Source organism: Sinohyriopsis cumingii, chromosome 17 (assembly GCF_028554795.1).
Source record: "Sinohyriopsis cumingii isolate HCF-2022 chromosome 17, ASM2855479v2, whole genome shotgun sequence".
Lineage (NCBI taxonomy): Eukaryota > Metazoa > Mollusca > Bivalvia > Unionida > Unionidae > Sinohyriopsis > Sinohyriopsis cumingii.
Genome location: NC_142977.1, coordinates 89,606,633 through 89,626,280, shown reverse-complemented (window position 1 = coordinate 89,626,280; position 19,648 = coordinate 89,606,633). Strand labels below are relative to the sequence as shown.

The window sequence follows — 19,648 nt, the reverse complement described above, 5'->3', positions numbered from 1 at the left end:
ATGCTAGAAATCTTCATTGGTTGGCATCTCTGATACAGAATTTTCCAAGTGAAACCTAAGCTTCATGCTAGAAATCTTCATTGGTTGACATCAATGATACAGAATTTTCCAAGTGAAACCTAAGCTTGAAGCTAGAAATCTTCACTGGTTGGCATCTATGATTCTCTGATACAGAATTTTCCAAGTCAAACCTAAGCTTGAAGCTAGAAATCTTCATTGGTTGGCATCTCTGATACAGAATTTTCCAAGTGAAACCTAAGCTTCATGCTAGAAATCTTCATTGGTTGACATCAGTGATACAGAATTTTCCAAGTGAAACCTAAGCTTGAAGCTAGAAATCTTCATTGGTTGGCATCTATGATTCTCTGATACAGAATTTTCCAAGTGAAACCTAAGCTTCATGCTAGAAATCTTCATTGGTTGGCATCTATGATACAGAATTTTCCAAGTGAAGCCTAAGCTTGATGCTAGAAATCTTCATTGGTTGGCATCTCTGATACAGAATTTTCCAAGTGAAACCTAAGCTTGATGCTAGAAATCTTCATTGGTTGGCATCTATGATTCTCTGATACAGAATTTTCCAAGTGAAACCTAAGCTTGATGCTAGAAATCTTCATCGGTTGGCATCTATGATACAGAATTTTCCAAGTGAAACCTAAGCTTGAAGCTAGAAATCTTCATTGGTTGGTATCTATGATACAGAATTTTCCAAGTGAAACCTAAGCTTGAAGCTAGAAATCTTCATTGGTTGACATCTATGATACAGAAATTTCCAAGTGAAACCTAAGTTTGATGCTAGAAATCTTCATTGGTTGGCATCTATGATTCTCTGATACAGAATTTTCCAAGTGAAACCTAAGTTTCATGCTAGAAACCTTCATTGGTTGGCATCTATGATACAGAATTTTCCAAGTGAAACCTAAGCTGTTTCATTGCTGTCAACTCAATATGTATTATTTTGAACTTTTCAAGTCAGACAGTTTTAAGTTCCTATTTACTTGAGATATTTTTTCCAGGTCACCTAGATTGAAATAAATATTATGCTATGTCTTCTACAGACATTATCATGTCAGATAAAATATTAAGATGAGTCTTCTACAGACATTATCATGTCAGATAAAATATTAAGATGAGTCTTCTGCAGACATTATCATGTCAGATAAAATATTAAGATGAGTCTTCTACAGACATTATCATGTCAGATAAAATATTAAGATGAGTCTTCTACAGACATTATCATGTCAGATAAAATACTAAGATGAGTCTTCTACAGACATTATCATCTCAGATAACATATTAAGATGAGTCTTCTACAGACATCATGTCAGATAAACTATTAAGATGAGTCTTCTACAGACATTATCATGTCAGATAAAATATTAAGATGAGTCTTCTACAGACATTATCATGTAAGATACAATATTAAGATGAGTCTTCTACAGACATTATTATGTCAGATAAAATATTAAGGTGAGTCTACAGACATTGTCATATCAGATAAAATATTAAGATGTGTCTTCTACAGACATTTATGTCAGATAAAATATTAAGATGATTCTTCTACAGATATTATCATGTCAAATAAAATATTAAGATGTGTCGTCTACAGACATAATGTCAGATAAAATATTAAGATGAGTCTTATATTAAGATGAGTCTACAGACATCATGTCAGATAAAATATTAAGATGAGTCTTCTACAGACAGTATTATGTCAGATAAATTATTAAGATGATTCTTCTACAGATATTATCATGTCAAATAAAATATTAGGATGAGTCTTCTACAGACATCATGTCAAATAAAATATTAAGATGAGTCTACAGGTATTATTATGTCAGAAAAAATATTAAGATATGTCATCTACAGACATTATTATGTCAGATAAAATATTAAGATGAGTCTACAGACATTATCATGTCAGATAAAATATTTAGATGAGTCTACAGACATTATTATGTCAGATAAAATATTAAGATGTCTTCTACTTGCATTATCATGTCAGGTAAAATATTAAGATGAGTCTTCTACATGCATTATCATGTCAGATAAAATATTAAGATGAGTCTTCTACATGCATTATCATGTCAGGTAAAATATTAAGATGAGTCTTCTACATGCATTATCATGTCACATAAAATATTAAGATGAGTCTTCTACATGCATTATCATGTCAGGTAAAATATTAAGATGAGTCTTCTACATGCATTATCATGTCACATAAAATATTAAGATGAGTCTTCTACATGCATTATCATGTCAGGTAAAATATTAAGATGAGTCTTCTACATGCATTATCATGTCAGGTAAAATATTAAGATGAGTCTTCTGCATGCATTATCATGTCACATAAAATATTAAGATGAGTCTTCTACAGACATTTTATGTCAGATAAAATATTAAGATGTGTCTTCTACATGCATTATCATGTCACATAAAATATTAAGATGTGTCTTCTGCATGCATTATCATGTCAGATAAAATATTAAGATGAGTCTTCTACAGACATTTTATGTCAGATAAAATATTAAGATGATTCTTCTACAGATATTATCATGTCAAATAAAATATTAAGATGAGCCTTCTACAGACATCATGTCAAATAAAATATTAATATGAGTCTACAGGCATTATTATGTCAGAAAAAATATTAAGATATGTCTTCTACAGACATTATTATGTCAGATAAAATATTAAGATGAGTCTACAGACATTATCATGTTAGATAAAATATTAAGATGAGTCTACAGACATTATCATGTCAGATAAAATATTAAGATGAGTCTTCTACAGACATTATCAGGTCATGTAAAATATTAAGATATGTCTTCTACAAACATTATTATGTCAGATTAAATATTTGTAACATAAGTTTAACTTTTTTCCATCACTATAGTTCAGTTGCTTCCTCTTTGAAATTTTTGTCAAGGTTCTCTCTGAACCTCATGAAGACATCTTTCCTATTTGCACACATATGCAAAGAGTACTGACCCAGGTATGTTGCTGAATAATATACCAGATATCAAGCAAACAGACCCTGATATCTGCCTGCACAGTATGTAGCAATGTAGTCTCCGATATCTGCTGGCACATTACACAACAAGGTAGATCCTGATATCTGTTTGTACAATATTGAAAAGGGTAGACCTTAATATTTGCTGGCACATTACACAGCAAGGTAGATCCTGATATCTGTTTGTACAATATTGAAAAGGGTAGACCTTAACATTTGCTGGCACATTATACAGTAAGGTAGATCCTGATATATGTTTGTACAATAATGAAAAGGGTAGACCTTAATATTTGCTGGCACATTACACAGCAAGGTAGATCCTGATATATGTTTGTACAATAATGAAAAGGGTAGACCTTAATATTTGCTGGCACATTACACAGCAAGGTAGATCCTGATATCTGTTTGTACAATATTGAAAAGGGTAGACCTTAATATTTGCTGAAACATTACAAAGTAGGGAAGAACATGATATTTGCGGGCTTATTATACAAGAACAGATCTGGGGTCAGTGCTTTTTGAAGATTCCAATACTATATTAATGTTAGTGTGGTTGTTGATTTACACCATTTCCAGGAGTCGTCCTGTTGTGAGAGTTGCAGCTAGTTTAAGAATTGACCCTATGAACATCACTTTAGATCACAGGACGTGCACCCTCATTAATGGCACCAAAGTTACTTGGTAAGTACAGTCATTTGTCCCTTTCTTAATCTCAAGATCACAGTCATAACAGACTTTTTTATAGTCTTTAGAGCAAGCTTTTTAGTTACTTATATATCCATAACCATTTATTGGAAGCTGTGTATACTTGAGATATCTCATTACATAGCAAGAAACCACTTTTTCTTTGACACACTTGCTAACTTCAACTTTGTGGATCAAGGTCACACAATTTATAGTAATACTTTGAATTGGGGCACAATATGCAGGCTCACCACTTATTAGCTTTAATGAGTTATTACCATGCTCTAAAAAACTCTCAAATCAGTTATCTGACATGTAATACTTTGTATACTCCCAAGTTTAAAATTATTGTATTTTAGCTATTGTATGTTGTGTGATGATTAATCAAATAAATGAAGAATGGTCAGTAAATTAAACAACCTTAAATTAAACAACCGATCATAATTTAATTATATTTTCGAATGATTGATTATAAACAATTCATATTGTCCTCTTTGGAATATTTTGTTCTTAGAATTTTAAGTTTGACATTTTTACTGCTGCGTCATGACCTAGCATGTTATTCAGATATATTATTTACTATTTCTGAGATGTTCTATTATTGTTGATCAATCAGCAGATCCAAACATTTGGAGTTTTTGTAAGTTAACCTGATGACATTGATGAATCTGTGAGAGTTCAAGGACACTGAGAAATGTTTCCACATATGCAACAGTGATATTTTCCATGATAAATACAGAAATTTTATCCAGGTGATTAAAATCTATGGTTGATTGGTTCTTCTGAAATGAGCAACGATCTACAAATTAAAACTGATTCACATTGTCAGCATGGTTGGTTGGCAAATACAACAGTAACCTGAAGCCAGTTAAAATGAATATCTGAATATTAAAATGAAAATACTTATTTGCTAATATGAAAATTGAAAATTGCAGTTCAAATATTCATTTGTTTACTGAGCCAAATTAGGGACATTTTATGGATGAAACAAAAACAGTAAACTTTAAACTATGCAACATTGAATTAGTTTACAATTGAACAACTTCATACCTACTGAATTAACAGAAAGTCAAAAGTCTGAATTGTCACATTACTCACATCATCACCATTTTCATTTGTTATAGTATTGAAAAGATAATGTTTAATACACCTGGTTGATAAAAAGCATGGTATAGAACAGAGATCATTCAAAGTCAACCAAGCTGTTATGTATCAATCATCCAGAGCACTGATAAATATGTGAATTGTTCATGGACATTTGTTCTGTTAGGAGCAGTTGTATTCAAATCTTGCAACCCATTACCACCAGCCATCCCCACCCCAATAATCTTACCTCCAAATCTTAACTTCAATATATATCCACATTTGGTTCTTCCTTGAAGGTGTGAAACTATTATTTAGTTATCAATTAACAATATGCTTTAATTCAGATTAAATCAATAAGATGTACATGGGCCAGTTGAGCTTCATATCAATAAAATGTACATGGGCCAGGTAAGCTCATATGAATAAGATGTACATGGGCCAGATAAGCTTCATATCAATAAAATATACATGGGCTAGGTAAGCTCATATCAACAACATGTACATGAGCAAGATAAGTTTCATGTCAATAAAATGTACATAGACCAGATAAGCTCATAACATTAAAGTGTTCATGGGCCAGATAAGCTTCATATCAATAAAATGTACATGGGCCAGGTAAGCTCATATCAATGAGACATACAGGGGCCAGATAAGCTTCATATCAATAAAATGTACATGGGCCACATAAGCTTCATATCAATAAAATGTACATGGGCCAGGTAAGCTCATATCAGTAAGACAACAGGGGCCAGATAAGCTTCATATCAATACAAAGTTCATAGGCCAGATAAGCTTCATATTAATAAAATATACATGGGCCAGATAAGTTTCATATCAATAAAATGTACATGGGCCAGATAAACTTCATATCAATAAAATGTACATGGGCCAGGTAAGCTCATATCAGTAAGATGTACAGGGGCCAGATAAGCTTCATATCAATACAATGTACTTAGGCCAGATAAGCTTCATATCAATAAAATATACATGGGCCAGATAAGCTTCATATCGATAAAATGTACATGGGCCAGATAAGTTTCATATTGATAAAATGTACATGGGCCAGATAAACTTCATATAAAAAAAAATGTATGTGGGCCAGATAAGCTTGATGTCAGTAAGATGTACATGGGCCAGACAAGCTTCTTATCAAGAAGACATGCATAAGCCAGAGGAGTTTCACATCAATAGGATATACTAGGGACAGTTGATATTTGTTTATCAAATCTGAATTCAATTTCTTATGGCTTAGCATAAAATTTGATTGTCTGATTTGGGCATTTTATAGTCTTTCAAATAGCACTCATCAGATATGTCGAGCATATATGATATTGCAGGTTCTTTGGTAGCATGGCATTCAAGGTGTTTTTGGTATGATGGCATTTAAGGTTTTTTGGTATCATGGAATTCAAGGTTCTTTGGTATCATCGCATTCAAGGTTTTTTGGTAATATTTTGCATAGTGCTTTACTTATATACACTGGATGACCATCAATTACTAGTGTTGTGTATCATATATACACTGAATGACCATCAATTACTAGTGTTGTGTATCTCATATACACTGAATGACCATCAATTATTTGTGTTCTGTATCATATATACACTGAATGACCATCAGTTACTAGTGTTATGTATTTTATATAACTGAATGACCATCATTTAATAGTGTTGTGTATCTTATATACACTTGATGACCATCAATTTACTAGTGTTGTGTATCATATATACACTGAATGACCATCAATTACTAGTGTTGTGTATCTCATATACACTGAATTACCATCAATTACTAGCATTGTGTGTCTCATATACACTGAATGACCATCAATTACTAGTATTGTGTATCATATATACACAGAATGACCATCAGTTACTAGTGTTGTGTATCTCATATACACTGAATGACCATCAATTACTAGTGTTGTGTATCTTATATACACTGAATGACCATCAATTACTATTGTTTTGTATCTTATATACACTTGATGACCATCAATTTACTAGTGTTGTGTATCATATATACACTGAATGATCATCAATTACTAGTGTTGTGTATCTTATATGCACTGAATGACCATCACTTACTAGTGTTGTGTATCATATATACACTGAATGATCATCAATTACTAGTGTTGTTTATCTTATATGCACTGAATGACCATCACTTACTAGTGTTGTGTATCTCATATACACTGAATGACCATCAATTACTTCTGTTGTGTATCTTATATGCACTGAATGACCATCAGTTACTAGTGTTGTGTATCTCATATACACTGAATGACCATCAATTGCTAGTGTTGTGTATCATATATACACAGAATGACCATCAATTACTAGTGTTGTGTATCTTATATACACTGAATGACCATCAATTACTAGTGTTGTGTATCTTATATATGCTGAATGACCATCAATTACTAGTGTTATATATCTTATATACACTGAATGACCATCAGTTACTAGTGTTATGTATTTTATATAACTGAATGACCATCAATTACTAGTGTTCTGTATCTTATATACACTTGATGACCATCAATTTACTAGTGTTGTGTACCATATATACACTGAATGACCATCAATTACTAGTGTTGTGTATCTTATATACACTGAATGACCATCAGTTACTAGTCTTATGTGTTTTATATGCACTGAATGACCATCAATTACTAGTGCTGTGTATCTTATATACACTGACCGACCATCAGTTACTACTGTTATGTATCCTATATACACTTGATGACCATCAATTTACTAGTGTTGTGTATCATATATACACTGAATGACCATCAGTTACTAGTGTTGTGTATCTTATATACACTGAATGACCATCAATTACTAGTGTTGTGTATCTTATATACACTGAATGACCATCAATTACTAGTGTTGTGTATCATATATACACTGAATGACCATCAATTAGTAGTGTTATATATCTTACATACACTTGATAACCATCAATTACTAGTGTTGTGTATCATATAAAATAATACTAATAATAATGTGGACTTTGTATAGCGCCTAATCTTTAGAAGCTCAATGCTTTACAACATTAGACAACACCTATAAGATAAAAAACATATATAATGATATGATTACAGACACAAACACCATGAAATTAGAAAACATAAAAAAAACATGCTGAGAATATTTAAGGTAGGAAACATTATTAGGTCTTTAAGTTTGTTCTTGCAGTCAAAATAAGTGAGTTTCAAGAGTACTCTTGAATGTGATCACTGTGTCTTTGTGTCTGAGTTCAGTGGGCAATTCATTCCACGTTGCTGGGCCCTGGTATGCAAAAGAATGCTGTCCATATGACTTTGTTTTCATAGTGGGAATAATGAGTATATGATTGTCAGAAGAGGAGCATAAGTATCTTGCTGGTGTGTACACATGGGTGATGTTGGATAGGTATGTTGGACTAGAGTCCGTCAGTGAAACATAGCGCAGAGAACACATTTTGTGTTTGATTCTGGATCGAATGGATAGCCAGTGTAAGGTACAGAGCAGCGGAGAGGTGTGCTCTGATTCTGGTGCTCTAAGTATGATCCGAGCAGCTGTGTTTTGAACTTTATGAAGTTTTTGGAGTAGATATTGAGATGAACCAGACAGAATTGAGTTACAATAGTCCAGTCTTGAAAGTACTAATGAACACACAAGTGTTTTAGTTGCATCAACTGAAAGATATTTGCGATATACGCTAAATGACCATCAATTACTAGTGTTGTGTATCTTATATACACTGAATGACCATCAATTACTAGTGTTGTGTAACTTATATACACTAAATGACCATCAATTACTAGTTCTGAACTTTCAGTTTTATTTTGGGAAAATGTCAGAACTGATGGGAAGTACACTATTTTAAAAAAGCACTAAATTAAGTTCACTTTTTCAAAACATGCCCATACCCCATTTCTCAAAAAAAATCTATATTTTCTTAAAATCAGTATCACTATAATGAATTGGTTAGCCAGTTTGTCATCTGATAATATCCAATGATTTTATGCAAATGTCAGATCACATGATTGCTACATTTGTCAAGAAGCAAGAGATCAAATCTATGGTAGCAAATAAAAGTCAAAATATGGAGGATGTTAATATTGTTGTTTTCTGGTGGCTTTTGCAGTTGACAAGTGTTGACTTAAGAACTTTGTTGTATATGATTTATTTACTTTTGTTGTAACACCTGGTCATGTTTTAAAAAGTCTTTAGTTGACATGTACTTTCTTACTCGTGTTGGTGTGCCTATTCACACTGACAATCCTTTCACAACCCCAACCCCCCACATCACAAGTGATTACATATGGGTTGTTTTAATTCTCTCAGATAAGTTTCAGTTGTTGGAGGTTACATGTGACAGAATGAGAACCATTGAAGTAGTATCCAATTTTCAAATTGATTTACAGTTTGTGCAGCATATACATCAATATCCTAACATTAGAACAAGTATATATCATTGTAAAAATATAATTTGGGTATTACCAGGATATCAGAGCAATTCCCCTTGCATAACCTGGAATCTACATGGTGTTTGTTTATCAATTATTTCCCATCTGGTAATTATATGAGTGTATAATATAGAGCATAGGACACAAAATTTCTTGAAGGTCAGTTTCTTTACTTACCTTTTTGCTGATCACTAACTTAAAGACCCACAATCCATAGCACTCTGGAATACTAGTATGATATATTCTGGAAAATATTCACATGTCAAAATTTAATTTAATTAAATTGGCCACATGTCCATATATTATTGATTGTGTACAAATCACTGCACAGATAAATTTGTGACATAGTGCTCTCTATTTTTTACCATCTGTCTTCAACAGTAATGAATGTACACTACGTTTGAACACAAACAGGAAAATAAAACCTAGATTAATTTGGCTTTTGTTTTGATCCTTAAGGAAATGTAGTCAAGACTGTTCAATATGATTTAATTAGATGCCGATGACTTATTTTGCTCGGTTTTCAATGCACCTTGGCCTGGAGTGATGGTGTCAATAAATACCAAAGTAGAGAAAGAAAAGATGATGGAATTGATGTCTGTATTAAAATCAACAAATATCTGAATCCTATCTGAATACTTTCAATGAATATTCAAATAGGAAAAGTTGGTATTCATATCTGCTCTTGTAACAGTGGTAATGAATAAAGCATATATATATTATTAGAATTATGCAATCATGTCATTGAAATTTCAAATAAGAGATTTTGGTAATAATTCTATCATTTAAATTATGAGGTTGATTAGTTGATAAATGGAGAGTAATTATCATAGATGTGTTTAGTACTGTTTCATTGGCTGCAAATGATATATCAGACTGACCACTCAGATAGCTATAAGGCAATGCTTGATTATCCCTTTAGTTGCAAGTGGGAGTTGTTAACTTAAGAAAGAACTGAGAGATTGTGCAGACTATTTTTCTTGGACATGATTTATGAAATGCCCTTGAATGCATGTAACAAGAAAACATGATTTATGAAATGCCTTTGAATGCATGTTACAAGAAAACATGATTTATGAAATGCCTTTGAATGCATGTAACAAGAAAACATGATTTATGAAGTGCCTTTGAATGCATGTAACAAGAAAACATGATTTATGAAATGCCTTTGAATGCATGTAACAAGAAAATATGATTTATGAAATGCCTTTGAATGCATGTAACAAGAAAACATGATTTATGAAATGCCTTTGAATGCATGTAACAAGAAAACTTGATTTATGACATGCCTTTGAATGCATGTAACAAGAAAACTTGATTTATGAAATGCCTTTGAATGCATGTAACAAGAAAACATGATTTATGAAATGCCTTTGAATGCATGTAACAAGAAAACATGATTTATGAAATGCCTTTGAATGCATGTAGCAAGAAAACTTGATTTATGACATGCCTATGAATGCATGTAACAAGAAAACATGATTTATGACATGCCTTTGAATGCATGTAACAAGAAAACATGATTTATGAAATGCCTTTGAATGCATGTAGCAAGAAAACATGATTTATGAAATGCCTTTGAATGCATGTAACAAGAAAACTTGATTTATGACATGCCTTTGAATGCATGTAACAAGAAAACATGATTTATGAAATGCCTTTGAATGCATGTAGCAAGAAAACATGATTTATGACATGCCTTTGAATGCATGTAACAAGAAAACTTGATTTATGACATGCCTTTGAATGCATGTAACAAGAAAACATGATTTATGAAATGCCTTTGAATGCATGTAGCAAGAAAACATGATTTATGACATGCCTTTGAATGCATGTAACAAGAAAACTTGATTTATGACATGCCTTTGAATGCATGTAGCAAGAAAACATGATTTATGAAATGCCTTTGAATGCATGTAGCAAGAAAACATGATTTATGAAATGCCTTTGAATGCATGTAACAAGAAAACTTGATTTATGACATGCCTTTGAATGCATGTAACAAGAAAACATGATTTATGAAATGCCTTTGAATGCATGTAACAAGAAAACATTTGATTTATGAAATGCATTTGAATGCATGTAAACAAGAAAACATGATTTCTGAAATGCCTTTGAATGCACGTAAACAAGAAGACACGATTTATGAAATGCCTTTGAATGCATGTAAACAAAAAAACATGATTTGCAGTTACTATATCATATTATGTTCAACAAAAGAACCAAGGTGGTTCAGCAGCTAGCATGCCAAACTCAAATTCAACTAAATGAGCCCATGTGGGCAGCAGCTAGCATGCCAAGCTCAAATCCAACTAAATGAGCCCATGTGAGCAGCAGCTAGGATGCCAAACTCAAATTCAACTAAATGAGCCAATGTGGGCAGCAGCTGTATATCTTTGGGCATGGCGCTTTATTGCCATTACCTTAGCACTAAATACCATGAATTAATTTTTTGTGGTTTAGCAGAAAATGACATTTTGATCAGGACTTACATTCAAGAATTTTGGTATGGGCCATATTGTTTGTTCAGAAGGAATTTGGGACAGGCCATTTTGTTTGTACACAAGGATTTGGGTGCAGGCCATGTTTTTTGTACATAAGAATTATGATGGCTTGGATGATATTGTTTTTAAATAAGTATTTTATTACTGGCCATATTATTTGTGCATAAAGTTTTTGGTATCAGCCATTTTGTTTGTACATAAGGATTTTGGTACAAGATCTGATTTACATGGAATGTGTGGATAGACAAGATCTGATTGTATATGAAATGTATGTGCATACAAGATATGATTGTACATAGAATGTGTGGATATACAAGATCTGATTGTAAATTGAATGTGTGGATAGACAAGATCTGATTGTAAACGGACTGTGTGGATAGACAAGATCTGATTGTACATGGAATGTGTGGATAGACAAGATCTGATTTACATGGAATGTGAGTGTAGACAAGATCTGATTTACATGGAATGTGTGGATAGACAAGATCTGACTATATAAAATGTGTGGATAGACAAGATCTGATTTTAAATGGAATGTATGGACAGACAAGATCTTGATTGCACATGGAATGTGTGGATAGACAAGATCTGATTGTACATGGAATGTGTGGACAGACAAGATCTGATTGTACATGGAACGTGTGGACAGACAAGATCTGATTGTACATGAAATGTGTGGATAGACAAGATCTGATTGTACATGAAATTATGTGTAGAAAATATCTAATTTACATGGAATGTATGTGTAGACAAGATGTGATTGTACATGAAATGTGTGGATAGACAAGATCTGATTTACATGGAATGTGTGGACAGACAAGATCTGATTGTACATGGAATGTGTGGATAGACAAGATCTGATTTACATGGAATGTTTGTACAGAGAAGATCTGATTTACATGGAATGTGTGGACAGACAAGATCTGATTGTACATGAAATGTGTGGATAGACAAGATCTGATTTACATGGAATGTGTGGACAGAGAAGATCTAATTTACATGGAATGTGTGGATAGACAAGATCTGATTGTACATGAAATTATGTATAAAAAAGATCTATTTTACATGGAATGTATGTGTAGACAACATGTGATTGTGCATGAAATGTGTGGATAGACAAGATCTGATTTACATGGAATGTGTGGACATACAAGATCTGATTGTACATGGAATGTGTGGACAGACAAGATCTAATTTACATGGAATGTGTGGACAGACAAGATTTGATTGTACATGGAATGTTTTGTGGACAGACAAGATCTCATTGTACATGGAATGTGTGGACTGACAAGATCTGATTTACATGGAATGTGTGGACAGACAAGATCTGATTGTACATGGAACATGTGGACAGACAAGATCTGATTTACATGGAATGTGTGGACAGACAAGGTCTGATTGTACATGGAATGTGTGGACAGACAAGATCTGATTTACATGGAATGTGTGGACAGACAAGATCTGATTGTACATGGAATGTGTGGACAGACAAGATCTGATTTACATGGAATGTGTGGACAGACAAGGTCTGATTGTACATGGAATGTGTGGACAGACAAGATCTGATTTACATGGAATGTGTGGACAGACAAGATCTGATTTACATGGAATGTGTGGACAGACAAGATCTGATTGTACATGGAATGTGTGGACAGACAAGATCTGATTTACATGGAATGTGTGGACAGACAAGATCTGATTGTACATGGAATGTGTGGACAGAGAAGATCTGATTTACATGGAATGTGTGGATAGACATGATCTGACTATATAAAATGTGTGGATAGACAAGATCTGATTTTAAATGGAATGTGTGGACAGACAAGATCTTGATTGTACATGGAATGTGTGGACAGACAAGATCTGATTGTACATGGAATTGTGGATAGACAATATCTGATTGTACATGGAATGCATGGATAGACAATATATGATTGTACCTTTTGGATACAGGTTGAGATATATGATATTTACTATCATGTATAAATCAATTTAATTTCATTTTTCAGTATAACAGTGTACACTTGTATAAGCTACACAGGAGTAGAGGTCAACAAAGAACTTCGTAAGTATAGTTCATCCTTTTGTAAAAGATTATCTCTTGTCTTTGAATGGTGAGACATAGATGTAAAAGATTATCTCTTGTCTTTGAATGGTGAGACATAGATGTAAAAGATTATCTCTTGTCTTTGAATGGTGAGACATAGATGTAAAAGATTATCTCTTATCTTTGAATGGTGAGACATAGATGTAAAAGATTATCTCTTGTCTTTGAATGGTGAGACATAGATGTAAAAGATTATCTCTTGTCTTTGAATGGTGAGACATAGATGTAAAAGATTATCTCTTGTCTTTGAATGGTGAGACATAGATGTAAAAGATTATCTCTTATCTTTGAATGGTGAGACATAGATGTAAAAGATTATCTCTTGTCTTTGAATGGTGAGACATAGATGTAAAAGATTATCTCTTGTCTTTGAATGGTGAGACATAGATGTAAAAGATTATCTCTTGTCTTTGAATGGTGAGACATAGATGTAAAAGATTATCTCTTATCTTTGAATGGTGAGACATAGATGCCACTTTTTGGACAGCTACAATACTATCAGTGTTTAGATTTCATATTAAAGTGTTTGAATGTCATTTATCTTCTGCATCAGTTATTGTTAGGAATGAAACATGTGTAATATTATTTTATATATAAAGTTTGTACACTGATCTGTTAGGATTTGCTTTTGTGTAATATTACTATACATGTAGTTTGTACAGTTGTGTCATCTAAATGCTGTTCACATACATGATGTCAAGTTTAATGGAATCCTTGTTTAGGTGTTGTTAATGTATTTTTCATATATAGTATATATGATAGATATATCAGTTTAAAATATACAAAATATACCTCTAACATATCCACAGAGTCATACATGGAATCATCGATGGTGCTTTTACTTTCAGTTTTGCAGTGTCTTCCCAGAATCTTTTGTTGTCACCCAGATTAAATTGGTTTAGAAGTTGCCTATACTTTGTTTGTAATGTCTTCAGTTTTACTGGTGATGGACTTTTTCAAACTGTATCTGCAAGTTGACCCAGATTATTAAAAGTTTGGTTTCCTGGCACACCTTACTGTCACACACATGCTAATAGATTATTCCTTGTATCATCCAGAATTATGTTAAAAATGGATAAAAGAAAGGAAATTCATCTACTCATAACAGATCAGCATCTGTTTAAAAAGAGATAGCTATTTTAATATTGATCATTTATACAACCTTTACTTTAACCCAATAAAAGTGATTGCACAAATCACCAAATTGCAGTATTCCTTTGCAGAAACTGATTTAGTTGTTTATTCTTACTGAAAATAGAGTGGCGATTCCTTAATAGGCAATATTAAAAATGTCAGTCTTGACTTCATTCTAAATATTGACAGACATTGTGTCATAGGGCCAGTATGTTGGCATAGGGCCAGTATGTTGGCATAAGGCCAGCATGTTGGCATAGGGCCAGTATGTTGGCATAGGGCCAGTATGTTGGCATAGGGCAAGTATGTTGGCATAGGTTCTGTTGAGTATGGATTGAATACAGACAGATACAGAGAGGAGTATATTTTCTGTGGAATAATGGCTTTATTTTCTATGGAATAATGGCTTTATTTCAGGTAAATATTATGGTGTTATATCAACTATATGTGGGCAGTAGGATGTTTCTTATACCTGGTAACTACACATATCCTTAACATATGAAGTAATGAGCCAGCATAACAGGGTATATTTTGTTTGTTTCTCTGATTACTGTTAACAAAAAATGCATAGACCCAGATCTACTGGCCCGCATTTGGACTTGACTTATGAGTATATATGGTGTTCATAAAGTTACTTTTATAAAAAAATAAAATAAAGTACCTTTCTCTCCCCACTTCCACCCCAAATGAAAAAATGTTAATCCTTTTTTGTTTTGTTTCGTTGCATAAAATACATTTAATTTACTTAGGTAATAATAACCAACTTCTCAGCAATGTTATATTACTATGTATCATACTTTACAGCATTACTTCATCACTATATAATAGTAAATGTTACAAAAGAACAAAATAAATAAATGATTTAATTGTTTAGGTGTTTATTTTTTGGTAGGTTAAATGATTCAAGTAGTAATGTATTGTAACATTCTAAATGTTTACATGTTTATTTTTATGAAAGAGTAGACACATAACATTTGTAACAATAAATGCCTGTTATATGTTATTATGTCCATCAGAGTTTGATATCAGTATGGTATTATGTGTCCTTCAGAGTTTGATATCAATATGGTATTATGTGTCCTTCAGAGTTTGATATCAATATGGTATTATGTGTCCTTCAGAGTTTGATATCAGGATGGTAGTATGTGTCCTTCAGAGTTTGATATCAATATGGTATTATGTGTCCTTCAGAGTTTGATAACAATATGGTATTATGTGTCCTTCAGAGTTTGATATCAGCTGGCGACTGGACTCTTCTAGAAATCTGTCCAGTCGTGTTTACTATGTCCAAGCTGAGTTTATGCATGAAGAGAGCAACACAGTCAAGCTGCAGAGAGATGAGAAATGGTGTACAACATCCTTTGCCTATCTCCAGGTAATGGGAAAAAACTGATTATGTCTATAATATTTGATTGCATGATCTACTTGATTTTCAGTTGCCTGAGAGAGATTAATAGCAACCTAATTTTAATACTTGGAAGATTACATTAACTTCTTGCATTTGGCATTTATTTCTGATGCAGTTGCCTGTACAGTGATTTAACTTGATATGTGTATTCATCTAGATGCATGTACAGTAGTTAAGCTTGATATGTGTATTCATCTTGATGCAACTACAGTAATTAAACTTGATATGTGTATTCATCTTGATGCATGTACAGTGATTAAACTTGATATGTGTATTCATCTTGATGCATGTACAGTGATTTAACTTGATATTGTGTATTCATCTTGATGTATGTACAGTGATTTAACTTGTTATTGTGTATTGATATTGATGCATGTACAGTGATTTAACTTGATATGTGTATTCATCTTGATGCATGTACAGTGATTTAACTTGATATTGTGTATTCATCATGATGCATGTACAGTAATTAAACTTGATAGTGTGTATTTATCTTGATGCATGTACAATAACTAAACTTGATATGTGTATTCATTGATGCAACTACAGTAATTAAACCTGATATTGTGTATTCATCTTGATGCATGTACAGTAATTAAACTTGATATGTATATTCATCTTGATGCATGTACAGTAATTAAACCTGATATGTGTATTCATCTTGATGCATGTACAGTAATTAAACTTGATATGTGTATTCATATTGATGCGTGTACAGTAATTAAACTTGATAGTGTGTATTTATCTTGATGCATGTACAGTAATTAAACCTGATATGTGTATTCATCTTGATGCATGTACAGTAAACTTGATATGTGTATTCATCTTGATGCATGTACAGTAATTAAACCTGATATTGTGTATTCATCTTGATGCATGTACAGTAATTAAACTTGATATGTGTATTCATCTTGTGTCATGTACAGTGATTGAACTTGATATGTGTATTCATCTTGATGTGTAGAGCACAACTCGTCAGCAAAAGGGGGTCATGTGATTTTTTTCCACTTTTCAAAGATTGCATTCAGTTTTTGCATTTAGCTCCATTTCTCTGATGATGCTGCATGAAATGATAGGTACCATGTCTTGACGAGCACAACTGACTAGAAAACTAGCATTGCAAAACTAGGTAAAAGTAACTGTTTGTTATGCACTAGTGTCAAATGTGAGTCCTTTTATCATATTTTTGCTTGTAAAATTTTAAAACTTTTGTGCGTGTATTTAGAAAAGTTAGATTCACATCTGTAAACGTTGGATACTAAGCTTGACATACTTTCTTTACTACCCAGGTTCTAGGGGTTTGGATTATGCACTGGTGGAACAAGTGAGACAGCATTCCTTGGAAATATTGTATTATTAGTACCCTATACAAGCAGTGATAAACATCCACCCATCAAGATTTGCTTTTTTTTCAACCTCCCCATAACAGCTGAGTCTATTTGAAACTTAGTAGGAATCTTCCTGAAGACATAGTCCTCCAAAGTAATTTCCATGCTAAATTCCTTGTCAGTGATGTTGTTTCTTTAGTAATTATTGAAAAAAAATATTTTCATCTCCAGAATGGCTGATTGTAGCACTGTCATTAGGACATGTATGAGTGGCAGAGTGCCATCTCACCTCTGTCTGCGTGGGTTCGAGTCTTGGGCTCAGCCATTGTGGATATGTGAGAAAGCTTGCCAGTAGCTTTTTGTGGGTTGGTGGTTCTTTCCTGGGTTTTCCCAGGTTCTTCCTCCACTATTTATACTGGCTGCCATGTATAGCCTATGTAGTGCTGAAAAATGGGGTTAAACCCTATAACAACAACAACACCAACAACAAATTGAATGTCCTGAGTTGTCTTCTCTTGTAGTCATGTGTATTTCTAGCAACCAAAAGAAAAATATATTTTCTATTCAAGACTGGTTGATCCTGTTTTGACTAGATTTAGTAGGAACTTTCCATGGAGATGATCTATTAAATCTCTGTCTGGAAAGGAGTGTCTTCCCTAGCAGTTATGTGTCTTCCATAGCATTGAAGTTGAGAATCTTTTTTAACATCTTCCCAAGAATGACTGAGCCAGTTTTAATCATGTTTAGTTGGAATACTCCATTTGCTACAGTTAGGAAGTTTTCTATCATTAAGGACTGTAAATTTTTTACAAAATGCAGATTATTGAACAATACACATGGCTGCCTTAAGTATAAGTGGCACAAACTTGAAATAATTTCTCAAGTTTGGATTGTAATTTTTTTTAGGATCCATCAGATGAAAATTCCTTGGAAAACTTGTTTTTTTTCCCCCTTGATTTTGTAATCTCATGAGTTATTATGGCTAGTATTAATTATTGTCAGTACACTTTACAGCTGTTCCTTCCTCTCACCCCTTTACAATACACTTTAGCAGGAAAGATTATTGAATAAAATGCTTCATAATTTTAGAGTGATAAATGGAGTATAAATAACCTGAACTGATTGAAATGGAAAATAGCATAGAGAATTTTTAGTTCAGAAAAACAGAAATAGTATGTAATTGTGGAAAGAGGTTAGGGACAAATTACAGAAAAGATAATCCATTTTTTGGCATAATTCAAGTTTAGATCGAGGCTTCATTGTACACAAGTGGTGATTGTATGATCTATTCATTTCAGAACAACATTCGTGACAAGCTTACACCAATCACTGTAGATTTCACCTATGATCTACATGAGAAAAAGTCACGCAGGCGTAGGAGAGTGTCACCAATACTAAATCAGCGTATCCCAACAACAGTGAGGGCAGTGGTAAGATCAACCTTTTTAAACAGATGAGATTGTGTAATTTTTTTTATCTTGCCTGCATAGAATAAGAGATGAGATATGGCTGTCAAATTATTTGTCATCTTTTAATTTATTTACTTTTTTGTACCTGGCCACCATATTTTCAATCAGATTTTAACTAGATTTGGTTTATATCATTAACAGTTAACATCTGTGTATATTAACAGGATGATCTTTCATCTAATTGGCTTAGCTTTTGAACACCATAGTTCTGATTAGATTTTATTCAGATTTGGTGTGTAAGGTTATATCAGTATCTCAGATGGATTCAGTTTTGGATGAAATCCATGCAAATTAATGAAGTGATCATGCATGTATTAGCTGAGCTTTTTATCTCTCAAGAGACCATACATTTCTGGTCAGGTTTTGATCAGATGTGGTACATCAGCTTCTATTTCAGAGATACAATGAGTTTGATTAAAAGTGAGATCCACAAATAATAATGAGGTTATCTTTCATTGA

The 19,648-nt window shown here is 32.8% G+C and overlaps 1 protein-coding gene across 3 annotated transcripts in view; it reads left to right on the top strand.

Annotated features, from left to right (window-relative positions):
• LOC149779392 (integrin alpha-PS2-like) overlaps positions 1 to 19,648 on the top strand; it is a 305,876-nt gene that overhangs the window by 185,232 nt on the left and 100,996 nt on the right. For all 3 annotated transcript variants that reach the window (XR_016415642.1, XM_089940054.1, XM_089940053.1), the window contains exons 17-20: positions 3,590 to 3,694; positions 13,753 to 13,808; positions 16,211 to 16,359; positions 19,019 to 19,150. Coding sequence is in view for 2 of the 3 variants with exons in the window: in XM_089940054.1 (XP_089796180.1) it covers positions 3,590 to 3,694; positions 13,753 to 13,808; positions 16,211 to 16,359; positions 19,019 to 19,150 (442 nt within the window). In the remaining variant the exon portion in view is untranslated. The remainder of the gene's footprint in view (positions 1 to 3,589; positions 3,695 to 13,752; positions 13,809 to 16,210; positions 16,360 to 19,018; positions 19,151 to 19,648) is intronic.